This window comes from Aulostomus chinensis, chromosome 7, assembly GCF_037954235.1.
Source record: "Aulostomus chinensis isolate RoL2024-O1b breed Wild chromosome 7, RoL_Achi_v1.0, whole genome shotgun sequence".
Taxonomy (NCBI): Eukaryota; Metazoa; Chordata; class Actinopteri; order Syngnathiformes; family Aulostomidae; genus Aulostomus; species Aulostomus chinensis.
The window spans coordinates 17,930,001-17,948,721 of record NC_141326.1 but is presented as its reverse complement, the minus strand read 5'-3'; the positions used below and the strand labels follow the sequence as shown (position 1 = coordinate 17,948,721).

General features: G+C 42.2%; 2 protein-coding genes and 1 long non-coding RNA gene across 3 annotated transcripts in view; 2 read left to right on the top strand and 1 right to left on the bottom strand.

The window, feature by feature from the left end:
• Window positions 1-859: 859 nt before the first annotated feature.
• On the top strand, window positions 860-7,109 carry LOC147258838 (synaptotagmin-A-like). Its single transcript, XM_086208919.1, has 9 exons — window positions 860-951; window positions 2,111-2,279; window positions 4,055-4,233; window positions 4,578-4,691; window positions 4,825-4,992; window positions 5,107-5,274; window positions 5,860-5,977; window positions 6,420-6,553; window positions 6,639-7,109. Exons 2-9 carry the CDS (start codon window positions 2,144-2,146, stop codon window positions 6,843-6,845), a joined length of 1,224 nt encoding a protein of 407 aa, XP_086065045.1. The 5' UTR covers window positions 860-951; window positions 2,111-2,143; the 3' UTR covers window positions 6,846-7,109.
• On the bottom strand, window positions 3,945-5,257 carry LOC147258839 (uncharacterized). Its single transcript, XR_015117074.1, has 3 exons — window positions 5,116-5,257; window positions 4,548-4,580; window positions 3,945-4,406 (listed from the first exon to the last, which is right to left on the bottom strand). It is a non-coding gene; the product is annotated as an uncharacterized LOC147258839 (long non-coding RNA).
• A 1,737-nt stretch (window positions 7,110-8,846) lies between the features above and the next one.
• otogl (otogelin-like) overlaps window positions 8,847-18,721 on the top strand; it is a 28,796-nt gene continuing 18,921 nt past the window's right edge. Inside the window, exons 1-24 of the mRNA XM_086208910.1 lie at window positions 8,847-8,926; window positions 9,207-9,279; window positions 9,862-9,978; window positions 10,115-10,138; window positions 10,433-10,475; window positions 10,766-10,811; window positions 11,061-11,139; window positions 11,217-11,309; window positions 12,757-12,911; window positions 13,218-13,339; window positions 13,499-13,704; window positions 14,118-14,242; window positions 14,481-14,587; window positions 14,760-14,866; window positions 15,316-15,441; window positions 15,540-15,648; window positions 15,721-15,767; window positions 15,838-15,983; window positions 16,142-16,262; window positions 16,335-16,512; window positions 16,680-16,804; window positions 17,303-17,512; window positions 18,276-18,444; window positions 18,618-18,692. Coding sequence (XP_086065036.1) covers window positions 8,912-8,926; window positions 9,207-9,279; window positions 9,862-9,978; window positions 10,115-10,138; window positions 10,433-10,475; window positions 10,766-10,811; window positions 11,061-11,139; window positions 11,217-11,309; window positions 12,757-12,911; window positions 13,218-13,339; window positions 13,499-13,704; window positions 14,118-14,242; window positions 14,481-14,587; window positions 14,760-14,866; window positions 15,316-15,441; window positions 15,540-15,648; window positions 15,721-15,767; window positions 15,838-15,983; window positions 16,142-16,262; window positions 16,335-16,512; window positions 16,680-16,804; window positions 17,303-17,512; window positions 18,276-18,444; window positions 18,618-18,692 — 2,618 coding nt within the window. The 5' untranslated portion in view covers window positions 8,847-8,911. The remainder of the gene's footprint in view (window positions 8,927-9,206; window positions 9,280-9,861; window positions 9,979-10,114; window positions 10,139-10,432; window positions 10,476-10,765; window positions 10,812-11,060; window positions 11,140-11,216; window positions 11,310-12,756; window positions 12,912-13,217; window positions 13,340-13,498; window positions 13,705-14,117; window positions 14,243-14,480; window positions 14,588-14,759; window positions 14,867-15,315; window positions 15,442-15,539; window positions 15,649-15,720; window positions 15,768-15,837; window positions 15,984-16,141; window positions 16,263-16,334; window positions 16,513-16,679; window positions 16,805-17,302; window positions 17,513-18,275; window positions 18,445-18,617; window positions 18,693-18,721) is intronic.

The following is an 18,721-nucleotide window of genomic DNA, read 5'->3' as shown; positions in this document are numbered from 1 at the left end:
CATGAGAGATCTTTTGGACATTTTCAGCAAATTAAGCAAGATTAGTTAACTTAAGACATAAATGTGCTTTAGGCTAAATAAGGGATTTCTGTCATGTCAGCTCAATATTCAAATATGGGCTTAAGTCAGCTGGTATAGACTGCCTCAAAAAAAGCCCACTCTGAGGAGCTGATATGGCATATTGTTCAAATGCAAAAATACAAAGGGTATATTTTTACATGTCATAGATGGAGGGGGAGTGGGTGGGTTATGTCGAGCTCTTGTCCCCATCCTTGCTCTGTCCCTCCCTCTGTACAGTATCTCTGCTCATCTCTGGTCCCTCAAGGTGATCGGGGCGGGGCGGGAACTTGATCTCTGTGTTGCCGCAGAAACCACATCCTAAGTTTCTAAATCAGGCAACATCATCTATACATAGACAATCTGAGAGTTCTGCAGCTACTGTCCGACGCACGCACGCACACACACACACACACACGCGCGTACACTAGCTGTCCACGGTGAATGTAAATGCCCTCTACTGCTGAACTCTCACTATGCTAACGAGCCTTTAAAAAGCCATGTCACTACATGAATGAATATTCATCAGTGGCCTGGTGAGGGTGACCTGTGGGGACGGGACAGAGGTCGTATAAGAGGAGGGGCATCAACTGTAAGGACCAGTGCTCCCGTGAGACCTCAATTAGAGGTGAACAGACTGATTGAGCTACCCCAACACTTCATCTCACTCTCTAACATGTGTGATCCAAGAATCACACCTGCACTCTCGATGTCAAAGAAATGGTGACACACACACACACACACACACACACACGCACAAAAACGGGCAACACGCTGACACTGTTTTCCACTGCCTGTCCTCTCTGGTCCTGTCATCTTTTCTCCTCCTCCTCTCTTTGGGGAAAAGGAGCACTTGTGAGTCTGAACACTGCTGCTGGGACGGCTTGAACACTGGTAGGTCCTTTTCGTTTTCCTCTTTGCTTCTTTACTGCTTCTTTATTTCGTTTTTTTATTCACCTGTGCCAAGATAATCAAAAATTCGATAAGAAACCAATAAAAATCGGTTTCTCCAGGTCGTTCTCTTATTTACTGAATACAGGCTGGAACGCAGCAACAACTCATGATTTATTAGTTTATAAATTTTTCACTTCATTTGAACTTTGCATGGTTAAAAAAAAAAAACATTTCCATTGTCAAGCTTAAGTGTTTTTCTTTTCCGCGAAGATGCAGTGCTTACATCTGGTAGAGACAGTTTCTACACTGTAATGCATTTGCAGCCTTGCTCCACAGTTATATAATTTCTTGCTTCTATGTTTTGGCTTGAGATGAAAACATAAAAGCTTTACTGTGAAAGATTCCTTCATCGTTAGTTACATCCCAGAAGCTTAAAGCTACCATATGCAAATAGGATTCATCTATTTACAGATGAATAAGGTGATTAGAGAACACGTGAAGCATGTTTAATTCTTTTTGGCATCACTCCCTGCTATGGCATGTTGTTGAAATTACATTATATTCTTGTTTGTTGCTACAGCTGCATGTGAGCTCTTGTTTAACAGAAAATGAATGATCCTGAAAAATAGACAAAACCTGAGGTCAGTGTTGAGAAATGGCTGACACAAACACCGATACTCAATACCTGTAACATCTGCAGAATAGAAAACACCACAAACCACTTCTTGGTGGTTTTGACGTAGTTTGTTGCCTTGAGAGGAGCGTGACCTTGGAACATGGCTCTCACCTCTGGCAGCTCACGGTGGAACAGCCGAGGTCCATGCATGATGCTTCAACCCTGCGTCTGCCCCCTTCCTCTCCTCCTTCCCTCTCCTCTCCCCTCCATGTCAGCAGCTTTGGCAGAGACCGCAGCTCTCATATCCTGTGGTGAAGTGTTAGTGCCAGGCCAGCAGAAAGAGGAGAAGTCGTCAAACTCTGATGGTCATACACCGTCGATGACAACATTTATGATTCAAATATGTCTGATTGGTAGCATTTGTCCTCATGTGGGTTGATAGAATGGCTCTTCAGATTCAGCTTTCGTTGTTGGGATGGCATCATACTGTATATTATATCACACACTGCATGTTCTTTTTAAAAAATTCTGCTTCTCCTCCAGTTTGATTCAGGTTCCAATCAGAACTCTAAGATCATGACTGGGAGCCAACATGCTGCCCCAGTGGGCACTCCAGCGCCCCCTACCCACTCACCAAACACCACAACCAACCTAGACCACAAACAATCTGGAGGCCACGATAAATTCAAGAGTGAAATGCGCAGCATCCACAGTGAGTTAACAGAACTAATTCTTATTCATATTTACAGATATTTCAATCACTTCTCAAAGCACCAAAGCCAGTGTGTGTGTAGCTACTGTATGTGTGTGTATGTGTGTGTGTGTGTGCGTGCATGTGTGCACGAGGTATCGGGGTAATACTTTATTCAGTTTGGAGGAATAAAGTTGTTTGAAAGTACAAATTTTGGCAACGGTAGAACAATGGGAAGAGACGTGAGTATTTCAAAGAATAAATATTTGAGTTACAAAAAAGAAAAGCAGTCCTCTGGTTGAAAAATAAAATAAAAAGCCTTTATTCAAATTCTGGGTGAAAATGTACTTGTACAGCAACAGCAACAACCCACGCGTAGCGGCACAAACAGACTTCTCCAGAGTTAGTATTTTTTGCCAGAGGAGTTCCTTCCATCCTTCTGTTTGTTGTAACTGTTGTCTTCCCTATCAAAGTGCACCTTCATCACAGTTGTCTGAACTTCCAAGGACTCCAGCATTCATCTGTACTGTAGTGCAATTTGCTGCAAACACTGAGCTGGAGGTTTTCATACATTTTTCAGAGGCTTCAGCTATCTGAGCCCTTATCTTCTAATAACATATTTAAAAAATATGGCTTATGCAGAGAATGTTATGAGGTAAATACTAAATGAGAGCAAATATCTACGCAACGTAGAACTCTGGTGATACGGAGCTAAAGGTTCTAGATTTTCTTTTCATATTTATCATTATTGTTATGTCTGTTTTTAGAGGACATCTGAGAATTGAAAAGTGCTATGAACAGGTGACCAAGCGAGTGAGGGTATTGATATCCTGTTTAATAAATATGTAACATTTACCATACTATGTGTATTAAAAAAAACAACTTGTGGTTATATCATAACCACAACCCCGATGGTGGACAAATGCTGCAGCTATATGCACTGATTGGCGAATAACACCCAAATTTACTTTAATTTTAATACAAGTTAGTTTTTTTAATCAATTAATTAATATCATTTTTTATTCCTTTAGTTTATTATTAACAGAAGTATACTCTCTGAACAAATCAGGTTTTTTTAAGTGAATGGTGTACTATAATGCCACATGTACATATATTAAACAAAAAATAATCTAAATTGCAAGCCATAAAAAGGCATGTCATGTGACATTGTTGCCATATAAGATTTCAGTAACACCATAACAAGCAGAGTAGATAAATACAGCACTGCCCTTGTGGTGAAAAATTCTTAAGATAGACGCATTGTTTGTCCCGAGAGGCTCGAAGTTCTAGTGAGACGAGAAATGACACTGAAACAAACTGTTGAGTCTGAGCAATTCTTTTACCTTGCAAGAGGGGAATTTGTTCAACACACAACAAGCATGTGCTGAAGAAGAATCAGAGTCAGCTGACATATGAAAAAACCAGAAGTTGAACTCTTGCCAGCTCTCACACCAACCATACATGAACATTTAGAATATGAAGAACATCGAAAACTTAATGCTTTCACGCAGACAACAGTGAGTCCGACACAGGATGTTTGTCAGACATTCGACTGTCTCAAACTTAAAGTCACTTAACCACAGAGTGTACACATAGTGCAAACATAAAAAACATTAAAAATACACAATGTGACACTAAAAGGTTTACATTACACCCACAATACGGGCTGCAAATGAACGAGTGTATTGCTTTGCATTTTCCGATTCCTTCACTGTTTATTTATCTTTTATACAATCAGAGTAGAAAAGGAAAGGTATCTTACTTTGGAAATATTCAATATGTGTGTTTTTTTGCAGTGCCATCGTGGGCTGTTGCCGCACTTTGTGTTGTGAGTTTGTGTGTGGTGTTGTCCTTCGGTGTGTGTGTGTGGAAGAAATTCATGAAAAAGGACAAGGACAAAGACAAGGAGAAGAAAAAGGGGAAAGAGAAGAGCAAAGGGGACTTTGACACCGAAATGGATGGAGGATACAATGAGGTACACTCTACACACACACACACACATGCACGCACGCACACACATGCACACACACAGCTGGCTCCTGCTGATCTAATTGCGATGTGATGTATCACAGCTCTGTCATCCTCGCTGGTGTGTTGTAGGTCGAGGTCTGAGATGTTTCGAGGTGTTCAAGGATGCAAGTCTGTCCCCTTTAAACAATAAATAAACGTTAGCTGTTAACACGACCCGTGTTTAATTCCTTCTGCCTGTGTAACTCTACAAAGCTGACAGCAAGACAGAGGTGCTCCACAAGCCTTGCATTGTTTACTTGTAAAGCTTTTTTTATTTACCTGCTTGCATTTGTGTGTCTTTGTGTGCAGCCACTGAAAGATGAAGGTAACAAAGAAACAAAGTTGTCTGACAATGAGCCAAAGGAGGAAGTGAAACTGGGAAGACTACATTTCACACTGGACTACAACTTCACAGATAATACAGTGAGATGGATGGCGTTTTTTTTTTGCCCACCACCTGCCATACAAAAAAAAAAAAAAAAATCACATTGGAATACATTTTGTCTGTAAGCTGGCCAGATTTTCATGTCTTATTTCCTGTGCTGTCACATTCTAGCTGGTAGTTGGCATCTTGCAGGCTGCAGAGCTTCCTGCCATGGATGTGGGCGGCAGCTCTGACCCGTATGTTAAACTGTATTTGCTCCCGGACAAAAAGAAAAAGTTTGAAACCAAAGTGCACAGGAAGTCTCTCGACCCTAACTTCAACGAAACTTTTACATTTAAGGTATATTTTAAAAGATGATACAATAGGAATAATACATTATTCATCCTAGCATTTAGGTACATGACCAATTGCGTGTGTGTGTGTGTGTGTGTGTGTGTGTGTGTGTGTGTGTAGGTACCGTACACTGAGCTGGGCGGAAAGACGCTTGTGATGACTGTGTACGACTTTGACCGTTTCTCAAAACATGACGCGATTGGAGCTGTGAAGATACCGATGAGCAGCGTGGATTTCAGCCAGTCTCTGCAGGAGTGGAGGGATCTGCAGAAGGCTGAGAAGGAGGAGGTGGGAGCGTGGGGGGGTGGGGAGATGACTCCACGTTAGAAACAGACACATATTCCTGTGTGTTGTTGGTCCTCATTAAGCTTGAACACTCGTTCTAGCGCTCTAGAACACCCACCTGCAGCCCTGATCATCCTTTATGTGAGTGGATCAGGGCCCAAGCCAGTCAGAGGAAGAGGAGGAGAGGGTCTTTGCAGAATGCAGCTGGGAAAACAAAACACAAGTTTATTTTTGAAGAAGGACTGCGAGAGGATACTACAGGATTTCATGGTATACCCCGCTACGTAACCGAGCATACCCCTGGGGGTACACATACCCCAGTCTGAGAATAATAGAGGAAGTGCAATAAAAAGGCTTTTTTTTTCTCCCTTTTCTCATGTTGTGCCTTTGTCAGGCAACGTAAATCACAAACTCCAAGGATTTATTGTGCATGCATTCTATTTGTAGTCAAGTGTGAAACCCAGCAGTGAACGGACCAGTGACAGAGGCAGAAGGCTGCATGCATCTTCCTACTTAGACATTTCAACTAGATTGTTTGGTTTAGACGTTTTAGTCAGATACATTCCAGCCTCTCTTTTTCTCCATCAGAGCGAGCGGCTTGGAGACATTTGTTTGTCCTTGAGGTATGTGCCCACTGCAGGGAAACTGACAGTGGTAATTCTGGAAGCCAAAAACCTGAAGAAAATGGATGTGGGTGGATTATCAGGTGAGTCAAGCGGCAAAGACAGTTCCTTACATCACTGGATGAAGGTTGATTTATGTACACTTTGCCACATAAGGTGAAGGGAAGGCAATTATCTATTAATATGATAAGCTACAACATCTACGCTGTTTTAATGATTTGAAATTCCTTCAGTAATGAACTACAAATGCCTCATACACTTGTTTGTAAAAACCCTTACCCCCTTTTAACATTTCAGTCCTTCTTTGAGGCCAAGTTAGTTGGAGCGTTTGCATTGCTTAAATCAGACCTAAGTATGTATCGCCATATGTACGGGGTTCCATAAACCAGTATTATCCAATTTGGAGTGCTGGAACCTAATTTCTGTAGTACTGTACTTTTTCCTGTACTGCAGAAGTGTTTCTCTGATGGAGGTGCTGCACCACCCCCACCAGGCTGAAAAAGTCCTGCTTGTTCTCTCTCTTAGACCCTTATGTGAAGATCCACTTAATGCAGAATGGGAAAAGACTCAAGAAAAAGAAAACGACGATAAAGAAGAACACTTTGAACCCTTACTACAATGAGTCATTCAGCTTTGAAGTACCATGTGAACAGATTGAGGTAAACAGAGTTGTATATAAAGCACATACTACATGTGCTCATAGATAAATACTTCCCCCCTCTCTGTGTGTTTGTGTGTTTATAGAAGGTGCAGGTAGCAGTGACTGTTCTGGACTATGATAAGATTGGGAAAAACGACGCCATCGGGAAGGTGCTGCTAGGTGGTACCTGCACCGGGACTGAGCAGCGCCACTGGTCTGATATGCTCGCCAACCCTCGGCGGCCCATAGCCCAGTGGCATAGCCTCCAACCGGAAGATGAGGTCAACGCAATCATTTCCAACAAAAAATGAAACTGGGTGGTCAGCATGATGCGACTGTTCTGTTAAACCTTGCAGCAGTTCCCTTAACTACCGCCAGTTTCCCCTACGTCTGCTTACAAACCTTTAATCTACTTAACGAAGTAAATCTACTCAATAATTCCCACCCTAAACAGTACATGAATCACTATCATGGACTTAAGACCTTCTTCCTCCGCTAATTCCCTCCTCCCACTTTAACCTGAGCTTGAAATGTTTCAAACAAATGTGTATAACTATGTACAGAGTAATAAAACAAGATACTTTTTTTTTCTTTTTTTTTTACAAAAAAAATGTCAGTGTGTTTTGTTCAGCCACGTCTGATTGAGAGGGAAACAATTCAAAAGATAATGAAATTAAATCCTCGTATAGCTCATTAATGTTTCTACTCAAAACATATTCACACTTTGGTGGTTAAAATTATGTTTTATTTAGTATAAATAGTAGAATTATGAACTCAGTGTCAAATAACTTAACCTGTATGTTGTTTTTTTGGCCACTTGGGGGCAGCAGAAGCAAGTTGTGAACACAACAGGAACATATTATGTTACTGTTTCTTATTTTATATCATATTTGTAGCGTGAAACATTATCATGCGTGTTGAGTTTTGTTTCTGTCTAACTGGTGAAGGACTATTTTCACTTTCCTTAAACTTTAGCTTTGATTTTTCTCTTGCTGGTCTATATTTGAGAGTTATCTCTGAGTTTGGAGTAATTAAGTTAAGCAGAGCTCTCACTTAAGTACAGTTAAGTGCAACTATATGTTACGAATCATTCAGGTAAATACACCTCCAAGCCATTCATAATTAAAGTACACCCCCATGTTAAGTGAAATTTTGTTAAGACTATTTAAGTTAAACATAATTAAGTCTACTATGACTGAAGTATAGTTTGATTAAGTAGAATGGAATCAATTACTAAGTTATGTACAATTAACTTTTCCTCCAAGTTAAGAATGATTTAGTAAAGGATACCTATAAGATAAGTGTTGTTTAATCAAGGGGATAGATCAATTACTATTTAGCAAAGAAAAAGTCTGAGTTGATTTTATGAAGAACGTTGTAGAGTTTTGGTTGTTTGCCACTGAATTATTGAGATAGAATCCAGCAGAAAGCAATCAAAAACCCCAAATGTCATGATGTATGTCATGAGATAACGGATGATATGATAACATGCTCAGGTCTGTTCTTGCTCCACACTGGAACGATTTCAATCTACAATTCTACAATTTCCCAGTATCCCAGTACAATACCCAGTATCTTTACCACCACCTCACATATTTGAGATCAACTATTTTTCCAGTCAGCAATGGCTTTTTCTAGAGCCACCCACCGAATAAACCACTGACAGGAGACAAACTGTGGCAGACCGAGGGACTACGTCGGGGACCGTAGCCCTTCTGAGAATGGAAGTTATTGTGGTAGCTGACCACGGGACGTGGGGAGGACCCCTAGCAACACCAGAAACTACTGTATATGGGGGGCCGCGGCCCTTCAACGAATGGGCCTCACTGGGGGAGCCGACCACAGGATGTGGCCTGGACCTCAGTCAGGGATGGAGAGAGAGAGTACACGCGAGGACGTGGCCCTGACATGGAGGAACTCAGCTGACGTAGTAGCCAGCAGATGTGGAGAAACCCTTAGCCAGTGCGAGATACAGGGGGGGGGGCAAGGTCCTGAAACCGCCGACCTGAGTTGGCGTAGTCGGGCAAGACACGGAGAGAGACCCGCACCCTGGAACGAGGGGTTCACAGGGAACCAAGGACCCGACAGGGAGGAACTCAGCTGGCGTCGATGGCCGGCAGATGTAGAGAGACCCTTGGCCAGAGAGCGATACGGGGGGGCCAAGGTCCTGAAACCACCAACCTGAGCTGGCGTAGTCAGGCAAGACATAGAGGGAGACGCTCTGCTTCCTTCCAAGGATGAAGTGACCTGGCATAGATGGTCGGCAGATGAGGAAAGGCACTCACGCGGACATGAGATCTGCAAGGACTTCAGGGGCCGCGGCCCTCGCGCAGACAGGTGTGACAGGAGAAGTCATCCGCGAGACCATGAGAGCAACATGGAGATCAGAAAGGTGAAGTTGGACTCCTTCTCACAAGATGTGTCTGAAATATTGGTGACAAAATAGTGGAATTCTTCCTGGGAAGTCATTTACGATCTATATTTTTTGTTTAATTTAGCGTTAAAGTCTTTCAACTTTTAGTTGCAGTCTAGTTCTGGGTACACAGGAAGAATTGACCTGTTGTGGGTGCACGATGCTAAATCTTGAGATTTTAGACCCAGTTGTCTTCATTCTTGCCTCATCAGACCACATTTAAGTTTGTAACCTGAGATCTTGTGTCTTGGACCAAAAGGAACAAGGTCGTGATGACCCAAGGAATTTGACTAGAATCCCCACCTCCGTCCCTGTGGCCCAGCACCACCCAGGTATAAACCCAAAAACATTTTATTCCATTGAAAGACATCTTTCACAAAAAGCTTGCATTTTCTCTGTGCTTATTGGCAATCTGATTTTTGAGCGATGTTCCCATGAGCAGGATTTGTGATATCGCAAATATTTTGGAAGCTGATCCTGTTCTCATATTTAGAATACACAAGTATAGTGCAGAAGTTTGAAAACTCCAGCGCACAAATAGCAAGAGTGAACTTTATAGATATCGTAAGACATCTGGTATCCAGCTGTCAAGCAATGATTTTTTTTTGGGGGGGGGGGTATTTTTTGCAATATTGTGTAATCTGGAATTAATAATGAATGAGTAAAGAAGGGCTTCGAATGTAGTAATTATAATTTTTTTAAACACACAATGTCAGGCACACACACACACAAAAAAGTATTTTAAATATTAAAAGTACGTAAAGCCATTAATATTGAACTAAAGATAAAAGGCGTGACCTTAAATTATTTATTTTTAAATATATATTTTGTCCGGGAGAAAACTTTCCTCTGAGAATCACATGATCAATCGGAAATTTAGAGCCTAAAATCTCCGCGATGGATGTGTGTCACAGACCAGTCCGGGCTCGCTCACCTGCCCGCCTCACCTGTCCTCGTCATCCAGTCAGCGTGGGGGGTGGGGGGCTGTCACAGCCAGAGAGGTTTTACAGCGACGACCAGCCATCATTCAGGTGCTTCTCCACTTCCTAACTCTCTCCTACCGACACCACTGACATGCACCGTTAACGTTTCGCCGGGACTTCCCTTCGGACTCTGAGATGAACTTTCAGTGGACAGTGAAAACACTTCTTCTTATGTCGTTTTCAGTCTCCCACTTGCTGGTACTTGAGGGTAAGTGTGCCACCCACCACAACATGATATTTGTCACAACATTTACTCTAGACACCGGTAATGCAATAATATATCACTGTAGTACAACAACCCTTCAAGTATTATCAGTATTACGGGACAAAATTTCAGATCATGTCTGTCAGGAATATTATTTTATATTCATTATATTAAATATGGTGACCTTAATACAAATGACACAGCTGATTCAAGTAATTCCAAAAATTTGCTTTGCAAGTTTATCATTTTGTGTTTAAATCAATAACTGATTGGTTGTATGATGAATGTTCTGTCAAGGAGCCCAGAGCCGACTGTCACTGCCAGGAACAAGACTACAAAGGTAAACAGAATCCCCCTGTTAATCAGAATGTGGCTATATTATGAGTAATATTGATGTAGAAGTGCTGTCGCCGATGGTTCTCCTGGAGGCTGATAGGGATAAATGCCTTTGCACTCTCCATTTCTGTCACTAGGGTGTGTGACAGAGACTCACTGTGTGTCCTCGCTCTTGTGCATGTGAGGATTCAGTTAAGCAGACTTTGGAGACGTGAATTCAAGTGGTGTAAAGTGCACTTAAATCTCCCCTCTGACTGTTTCTCCCCACTAATGTGCATGTTTGTGTGTGCGCAGGAGGGCTAATGCACTTCGGACGAAACGGGATCTCCTCGGGGAGGAGGTTGGTACACTACACCTAAGAGAACCAGAGGAGGTCAGGGCACCCACATGCACACAACACCCTAACTGGCACAAAGCTGTCTTTGTAGAGATTGAGACTCAGCCACTAACACGTACGCATTCTCCCACCCACTCTGACGTGACAACTGAGTCACAGACGCAGGTACACCATCACTGTCACCGATGCTGTTAAAGCTTGATGTTTATTTAAGGATCTACTTCTTTTTTTTATTGTTCATTGTTTTACAAGACATACAGACCGCTGCTGGCAGATGGGAGCCTGTCACGTCGGATTTTACACAACTACACATCCAGAGATTCCTCATCCGGTAAATACACCAGTCATGAAAAGGTCTCATTACCCAAATATATCAGATGAAAGGAATTTGTGCTCCCCTCCTCCCAGAACACTGCGGATGCCTCAACGGTGGCTGGTGTCAGGAAGGCGGTGTGTGTGACTGTGCTCAGTTCCAGGCACTGGGAGACCGCTGCCAAATCAGTGAGTAACACACACAAACACATGTTCACAAACATCACATGTTTTCCTTTGTTTCATCTCAAACAAACGAGAATGGCTGATGGTTGTCTGGCAGCAACGTGCTGTTAAAGGAGGCAGTGAGTTCCATGATATTTCCCACATGCACATCATAACATTCAATCATTCAACAAATGGTAATTATGCTACAAACGCACACACTCACACACACACACACACACACTACTCCAGGCCGCAGATATAGCTGAAATTGAACTTAGCTAATATTGAAACAGCTGATTGATGGAGTTGCTACTTTATATAATTTCAACAGAACAGTCTTCCTACTATACCAGAAGATCACAAGGTCATGATTATTGCCAAGATTTTTTTAATTTCCATGAGACCTCTAACTGAACTTCGGCTTGAAATGAAATCTTTAAAAGGAATGAGAATATATCCTGTAAAAAAAGGAAAGAAAAACAAAACAATGTTTGAGGGTACATTATCTCCCAGGATATAGACATTTTGAACATGACCGAACAATCACTGAGCTTAGTCAAGTTGTTTCGACTTTTTCTAAAAACCTTGAAAATTCAGGGGTTTATCCTGTTTACTTACAAAAAAATGAATATAGATTGAAATATCTTTAAGGTAACTTTTTGGGAAATTGGCAGCACCCTTGGGAGGATGGCAAATAAACAAATTTCCCAGAATATTGGCATGTTCCTTTAACATTTCTGAAGTGAATTTCTTATTTAAAGTGAAGATAAAGACAGATCAAATTTATCAAGGTATACTGAGAAAAAAAAAGGTTCCTTCTCAAGTATTCCTTTTCAAATTTGGAAGGTAAGGCTAATTAATAGCTAATGCGACAGAGCACATGTTCAGAAAATCTAAAATTGCAGAAATGATCTTCAAATAGTGGGTCCATATGCAATCATCTTTAATGCAGATGATTTTTCGGCCCTCGGGCATTTTCAAATTCCACGTCCAAGTTCTTGAAGAACGTCTGAGTGCTGAAATGTCACCCGTATTAAAGAAAAATGAACTCGGAGCCTTTATCAAGTCTGCATCCTGTGATGCGACACGACAAACCCTTGGGCTGAATTACTTTCCCATTTAGTGTCTTTTACCAGACCATAGATGAATCATCATCTGCCACTCAGAATCAATACGAACAGCTAGTCACTGAGCAGATTAGCTGATGTGACCGTCTCCATCACTCACTCCGAGGGTCTCTTAGCACATAGCTAGCTTTGGGGAGGTTCTGTGACAAAGGTCTTTTTGTTTTTTTATTAGAAAATTCAAGTATTCATTTTCAGGTTCAGTGAAATATAGATTGTGTGACTTTTCCCTGCACTTCAGTTCAGTATCAAGTTCTGCTCAAATCAATTTATGTGTCCAAAACAAACGTCCACGTTGTCATCACATCCTTCCCGTGTGAGGGAAATGACCATTTTTCTCTCAGTTCCCAACCAGGGTCAAGATAGAGATGGGATCTGCAGGTCCTGGGGTCAACACCACTATGAAACATTTGATGGAATATATTTCTACTTTCCTGGAACCTGCTCTTACATTCTGGCACAGGACTGCCACTCGGCAACACCACAGTACACCGTGTGGGTAAGAGAGTTCTATATACGGTGCACTGGCAGAATATTTATGTGGGGCAGAGCCTGATAAAGTTTACCCTCTGTTTTGAATTGATCTGATATACATATTCATGATGATATAAAAAAAGAACTTCTGGAATTTGGGCTAAGACAGAGAAGGTGTCATGTCTCGAAAGCTAGTCACAAAAAACCAAAATATAGATTTCCATTTGTGTCCTTTTAACTGACCAGTGCTGTTTATTGCACCTTGTGTCAAAGTGTTTGACAGTAACGACCTTTAGAAAGACTGATCGATTCTCCTGTCTTGTCTGCTCAGGTACACAACAGCAGAGTGTGTGAGGGGAGTGTGTACTCCTGTCCAAGAGCTCTCAGCTTGTTCTTCCCAAACGAGGATGAGATCCACATCTCTGGATATCAGGTCCACCAGGGAGGTCGCAGGTGTGTGTGTGTGTGTGTGTGTGTGTGTGTGTGTGTGTGTGTGTGTGTGTGTGTGTGTGTGTGTGTGTGTGTGTGTGTGCGTGTGCACTCTGCAAATATATAGAGAGGGAAGACACCGAGGAGTAAACTGTTCTGTATTTTTTGTGTTTTCAATATCAGGCTGATTCTGCCTCAGACCATAGGCGGCGTGTTTATTGAGCGACTGGCTGATTACCTGCTGGTGAAAAGTGTTTTTGGCTTCTCTCTGGCCTGGGATGGAGGCTCAGGCGTCTACCTCAAGATGAGCGAGGAGCACCAGGGTGCCCCCTGTGGCTTGTGTGGGAATTTCAATCACCTTGCAGGCGATGACCTCACCACAGCACGTGGTCAGACGATTCCCCACTCCTCTTTTCTCTTCTCTCAGCACCCACTCACCTCAATTATTATTATTATACACTCAACACTGATTCAGTGCAATCATAGCAGGGGGAGCTTAGACAACCAGAGTGGAGTGACATGGGAGGAGAAGTGGTAGTTTAGGTTTGAATAGCTGGAGGGAGCAAAAAAATCCTTCCTCGGATGACCCGTAACATGAACTGTGGCCCCCGTTGTTCGAGCAGAGAACTCTATGTCTCTGTCTGTGGAGCCGCTGTGCTCATTTATTCAGCAGATTATCTCAATAACTGCCGTTTAAATTGATGTACTTGTGTATTAGTTTTGATCGTATTGAAAAATACACTTTGATTTGTGTCTGACTTGAGTGTCTGCATATGTGCTTGATATTGATAATGTATTTCAGGCATTCGGACAGATGAGCCTGTAGTGTTTGGTAACAGCTGGGCAGTGGACCTGCCTCATGAAAGGGTCTGTTCCTCTGTCGACCTGGACTTCAGTGGGCCCTGTGAGTCGGAGTCGGACATGGATGTAAGAATCATGACAACAGTCTTCTATCACAGTTGGCATAAGGCTGACTGATGTGCACTGGGAAGTTTGGCTCCTCCTGGAACATCATATAAGTATTATAACTGCTTGAAATTTTTTTTTTCATGTCTTTGACTTATAACATTTGACTCACGAGTGAGGTTTGACCTTGAGAAGAACCAGAATGGTCCCCTATGATACATTTCTGTCATTATTCTGTTGTCGTCATTCTTGTGTGCAGGACGCCATAGAAAAATGCAGTGCGCTTCTCTTCTTCCCGTTCCTGTCCTGTCATGAAAACATTGACCCAAATCCTTTTGTAGCCAGCTGTGTTTCTGATCTCTGTGTGTAAGTCAGAGCTCCCTCAATAACAATTACGATGAATTTAAGTTTTTCCTTTGACTTCTGTTGGGTTGTCATTGCGTTATTAGCCAAAAACCCACTCACGAATGTATCATCTCGTGTAACTCCAAGTCTCCCCCCCAAGAGAAATGTGATTGATCTTTGTGTATATCTTCAGATCCGATGATGAGGACACCTTCTGTCGAGCACTGGTTGAGTACACCCGAGCCTGCTCTCACGTTGGATACCCAGTGAGGGAATGGAGGGACAGCTTCCCCTCTTGTAGTAAGTTACCACAAACAGGTCAGTGCTTGTAGAAATGATGTGTCCTCCTGGATATTCTTCGGGTTTAACATCTAATTTACTTCTAATAGAAACGAGAGGGCACTAGAAGTGCTGAGGGGGTCCCTGAACCCCCACGCACATCTGTGTGTGTCAATTTACTTGTTTCTTCTTTTGCCTATATTTCAATTGTCCACCAAATTTGGTGAAAACCCATCTCCTAGTTTTTGTGTAATCTTACTGACAGACACACAAATGCCACTGTCGCTGCCACTCTCCTTGGTGGAGGTAATAAAGAAAAAGAATCCCTCGTAGAGCTAATTTAGTCTCTGCTCTAATCTGTGAACACTGGAAGATTAATTTCAGACTCGATTTGTTCTGCTAACATTTACTTGATACTCATGTTGTGTAACCCGCCCTTGTGTGACACTCATACGTTTGTGTGCGAGTAGATGATGGCTGTGAGGAGAGTTTTGTCTACAGAGATTGCATCAGCTGCTGTCCACCCACCTGTACATTTGAGAAAGAATGTCTTGGGACCAATCTGCATTGCTTAGATGGCTGCTATTGTCCTGATGGTATTCATGCAAAAATAACTTCCTGTTTTCTGTTTAATGTTAGTCAGTTAACCTCTAAACAGATTCTTGAGTCTTGTTCTTTTCTTTCTTCGCCACAGGTCTTATCCTACAAAATGGAACATGCATCGCTGTCTCTCAGTGTCCTTGTGTTTATCATGGGACATCATATGGACAGGGACACGTGCTTCAGCAGGGTTGCAGCGTCTGGTAATTGTGTTTGTGTTCCGTAATAAGCATGTCATATATTCACAATTAACATTCTGTGCTGCTATTTTTTAGTATTTGCACAGGAGGAGTGTGGAACTGTACTGAGAACAACTGCACAGGTGAGTTTCCAACCATTTTCTCACAATAAAGAAACACTGAATACAGTGTTTAACTATTCTTACTCCGTAGCCGAGTGTTCAGTGGTGGGTGATGTTTTCGTGACAACGTTTGACGGGAGGATGTTTCTCCAACCGGGAGCGTGTCAGTATGTCCTAGCCAAGAGCCGCAGCAGCAGCAGATTCACTGTCACACTCCAGTATACCACCTCTGCTGAGGTAGAGTCCACATTTATGTATATGCACACACAAACAAAAGCGTGCGCGTGCACACACACACACACACACACACACACACACACACACATACCTGCCCACCCTGTTGTTTCTGTGTGATCCTCTTCCCTGTGCGTGTGTGTCTTTGTGTGTGCCCACAGAAGCAAGTGTGTATTCAGTCAGTGACGGTGGTGCTGGATGAAGATCATCAGATCACTTTGACCAGAGAGGGGGAGGTCATAATTGGTGTCCACCCAGCGCCTGTCCTGCCCTATACTGATGGTAGGAAAAATCCTACAAAAACACATCAAACACCCTCATTAAAACCCTTTTGATTGGTTTTGTTTGTTTCAGATGTGGTGGAGGTGAGGAAGTTGACGTCTGTATTCACACAGTTGAGGGCAGGAATCGGTCTGAGGCTGCAGTATGATGGTCAAGGGGGGCGGGTCTACCTGCAGCTAGACAGCCAGTGGCGTGGACTGACGCTTGGCCTTTGTGGAACTCTCAATGGAAATCTTCGAGATGACTTTTTGTGAGCCACTACTTTCTATTAACAGGTTTGTGTTGGGTACGAGCTGTGCGTCAATGTGTGTTTGTGTATGTGTGTATGTGTGTGTGTGTGTGTGTGTGTGTGTGTGTGTGTGTGTGTGTGTGTGTGTGTGTGTGTGTGTGTGTGTGTGTGTGTGTGTGTGTGTGAAGGTCTCCAGCAGGTATGATCGAGGGCACGCCACAGCTTCATGCTAATGCTTGGAAAGTGTCTTCGGCATGTGTTGCTCCAGTTAACCTGCCCATCATTGACCCATGTGAGATGAACCAGCACAATGGTAATTGTGATTTTATTTTATTGATTTAGTAATGAAAAAAATGATTAATATGGACACTTAACTAGGCAGATTTTACTTTAGAGCCACAACAAGTAACAAAAGACAGTTAATCACCAACTCTTTTATAATCATTCAAACAACTTTTGTGTTTTTGTTTTTTTTAAGCAAAGACATCAAACATTTGCTTGATCCAGACTCTTAAATGTATGGATTTGCAACCTTTTTGTCATTTATGTCAGAAAATGAAGAATGAATGAATTTAAATGTGAAATTGTGGTAAGGCTTTTTCAAATGTTCTTGATGTATTATTGATTAAGAAACTGACCATCTAATTCATCATAAAGGTAACTGTCAGATTAACCGATAAGTAATATAACAGCAGCTCAAATTTTACTAGATCTTGTTTTGTTCTGACCAGAATTGCAAAAGTAAAGTCAAATGTCTTTTGTTTGTGTGTGTGTGTGTGTGTGTGTGTGTGTCTGTGTGTCCATGTTCTAGTATTCTACGCGTCCCAGTGTGAGGTGCTCTTGGGGAGTGTGTTTGCTCCGTGTCATGGCTACATCAGCCCCAACATCTACCAGCAGCAGTGTCGCTACCAGGCCTGTGGCTGTGGGAGCAGTTGTCTGTGTACAGCGCTGGCTCACTACGCCCTTCTCTGCTCCAAACACGGAGTTGATATTCATTTCAGATCCTACGTCTCTGAATGTGGTGAGTGCTCTGCTTTTATTCATTCTTCGTTTTGTTTATGCGCATCTCCCAAACTGTGCTATAGTGCATTTATCAAGTAGTTCTTCTGCAATTATACATAGGCTTGAACTTATTTGAATCTATATTTTTGTGCGTAATGTCCACTAGAGAATAAAACAATACAAGAAGACACACAGACGATCTGTATCCCCACACGTCACCACAACATTTCATTTAAGAACTTGTGCATACCTCTCTCTCTCTCTCTCACTTTCCTTCTCTGTTGTGTGTTTTGAGTCAGATCAAATCATTAACTTAATTATACTTTCAATATTTTCATAGCTTACGCACGACTTTTATCTGAAGTCGCAGATGCCGTCTTGCCGTCATCTCCCGCCCAAATTCCAAAATATTTCCAAATAAAACACAAAGGGTTTCTAAATGGTGTTTTTCAGAAAATTTGGGATCACTCTGTCTGCTCCTTCTGCAGGCGGGTTTGGTAAAGTTGGTTGTGAACTCTCCATTACTTAACTTAACATTCACTCATCAAATTATCTAGTGAGCGACCTTTTAGTGTAATTTCTTTACATTCAAATATTAACATTCACATTCAAATATATTTTTTTATCTGTCAAATTTGAAAATATATACAGTATATATATATATATATATATATATATATATATATATATATATATTCAAGTATATCAGTTACTGAGTATTATTGTGTTTGTGTGTGTTGTGTGTATGTGTGTGTGTTGTGTGTGTGTGTACGCGCGTGAAGGTGTTGTGTGTCTTGGAGGAATGCTGTACCACTCCTGTGTGTCATCCTGCGGGCGGTCCTGTCGCGCTCTGTCTAGCATGGTGACATGTGACCCTGATGACTGTGCCGAGGGGTGTGGATGTCCTGAAGGCAGTTATTACGATGATGTTCGCCAGCGATGTGTGCAACTGTGAGACTTCACTGCCTCATATATCATCCTAATGATGGTCATCTTTTTCTATTTGGCAGAACCACCCACACACAGACACAGACACACACACACACACACACACAAACACGCTTACAAAAATAGCACTGTCATTAGTTAATGTGATTTTAAGAATGTCAAGAGTTTCTCCTCAGGTCTCAGTGCCACTGTTATTCCATGGGTGGTGTGTCACAGCCAGGCGAGGTGACCTTCAGCGCCTCTGGCCCCTGGTGAGTCACATTTGGCCTTTACCTGCTAT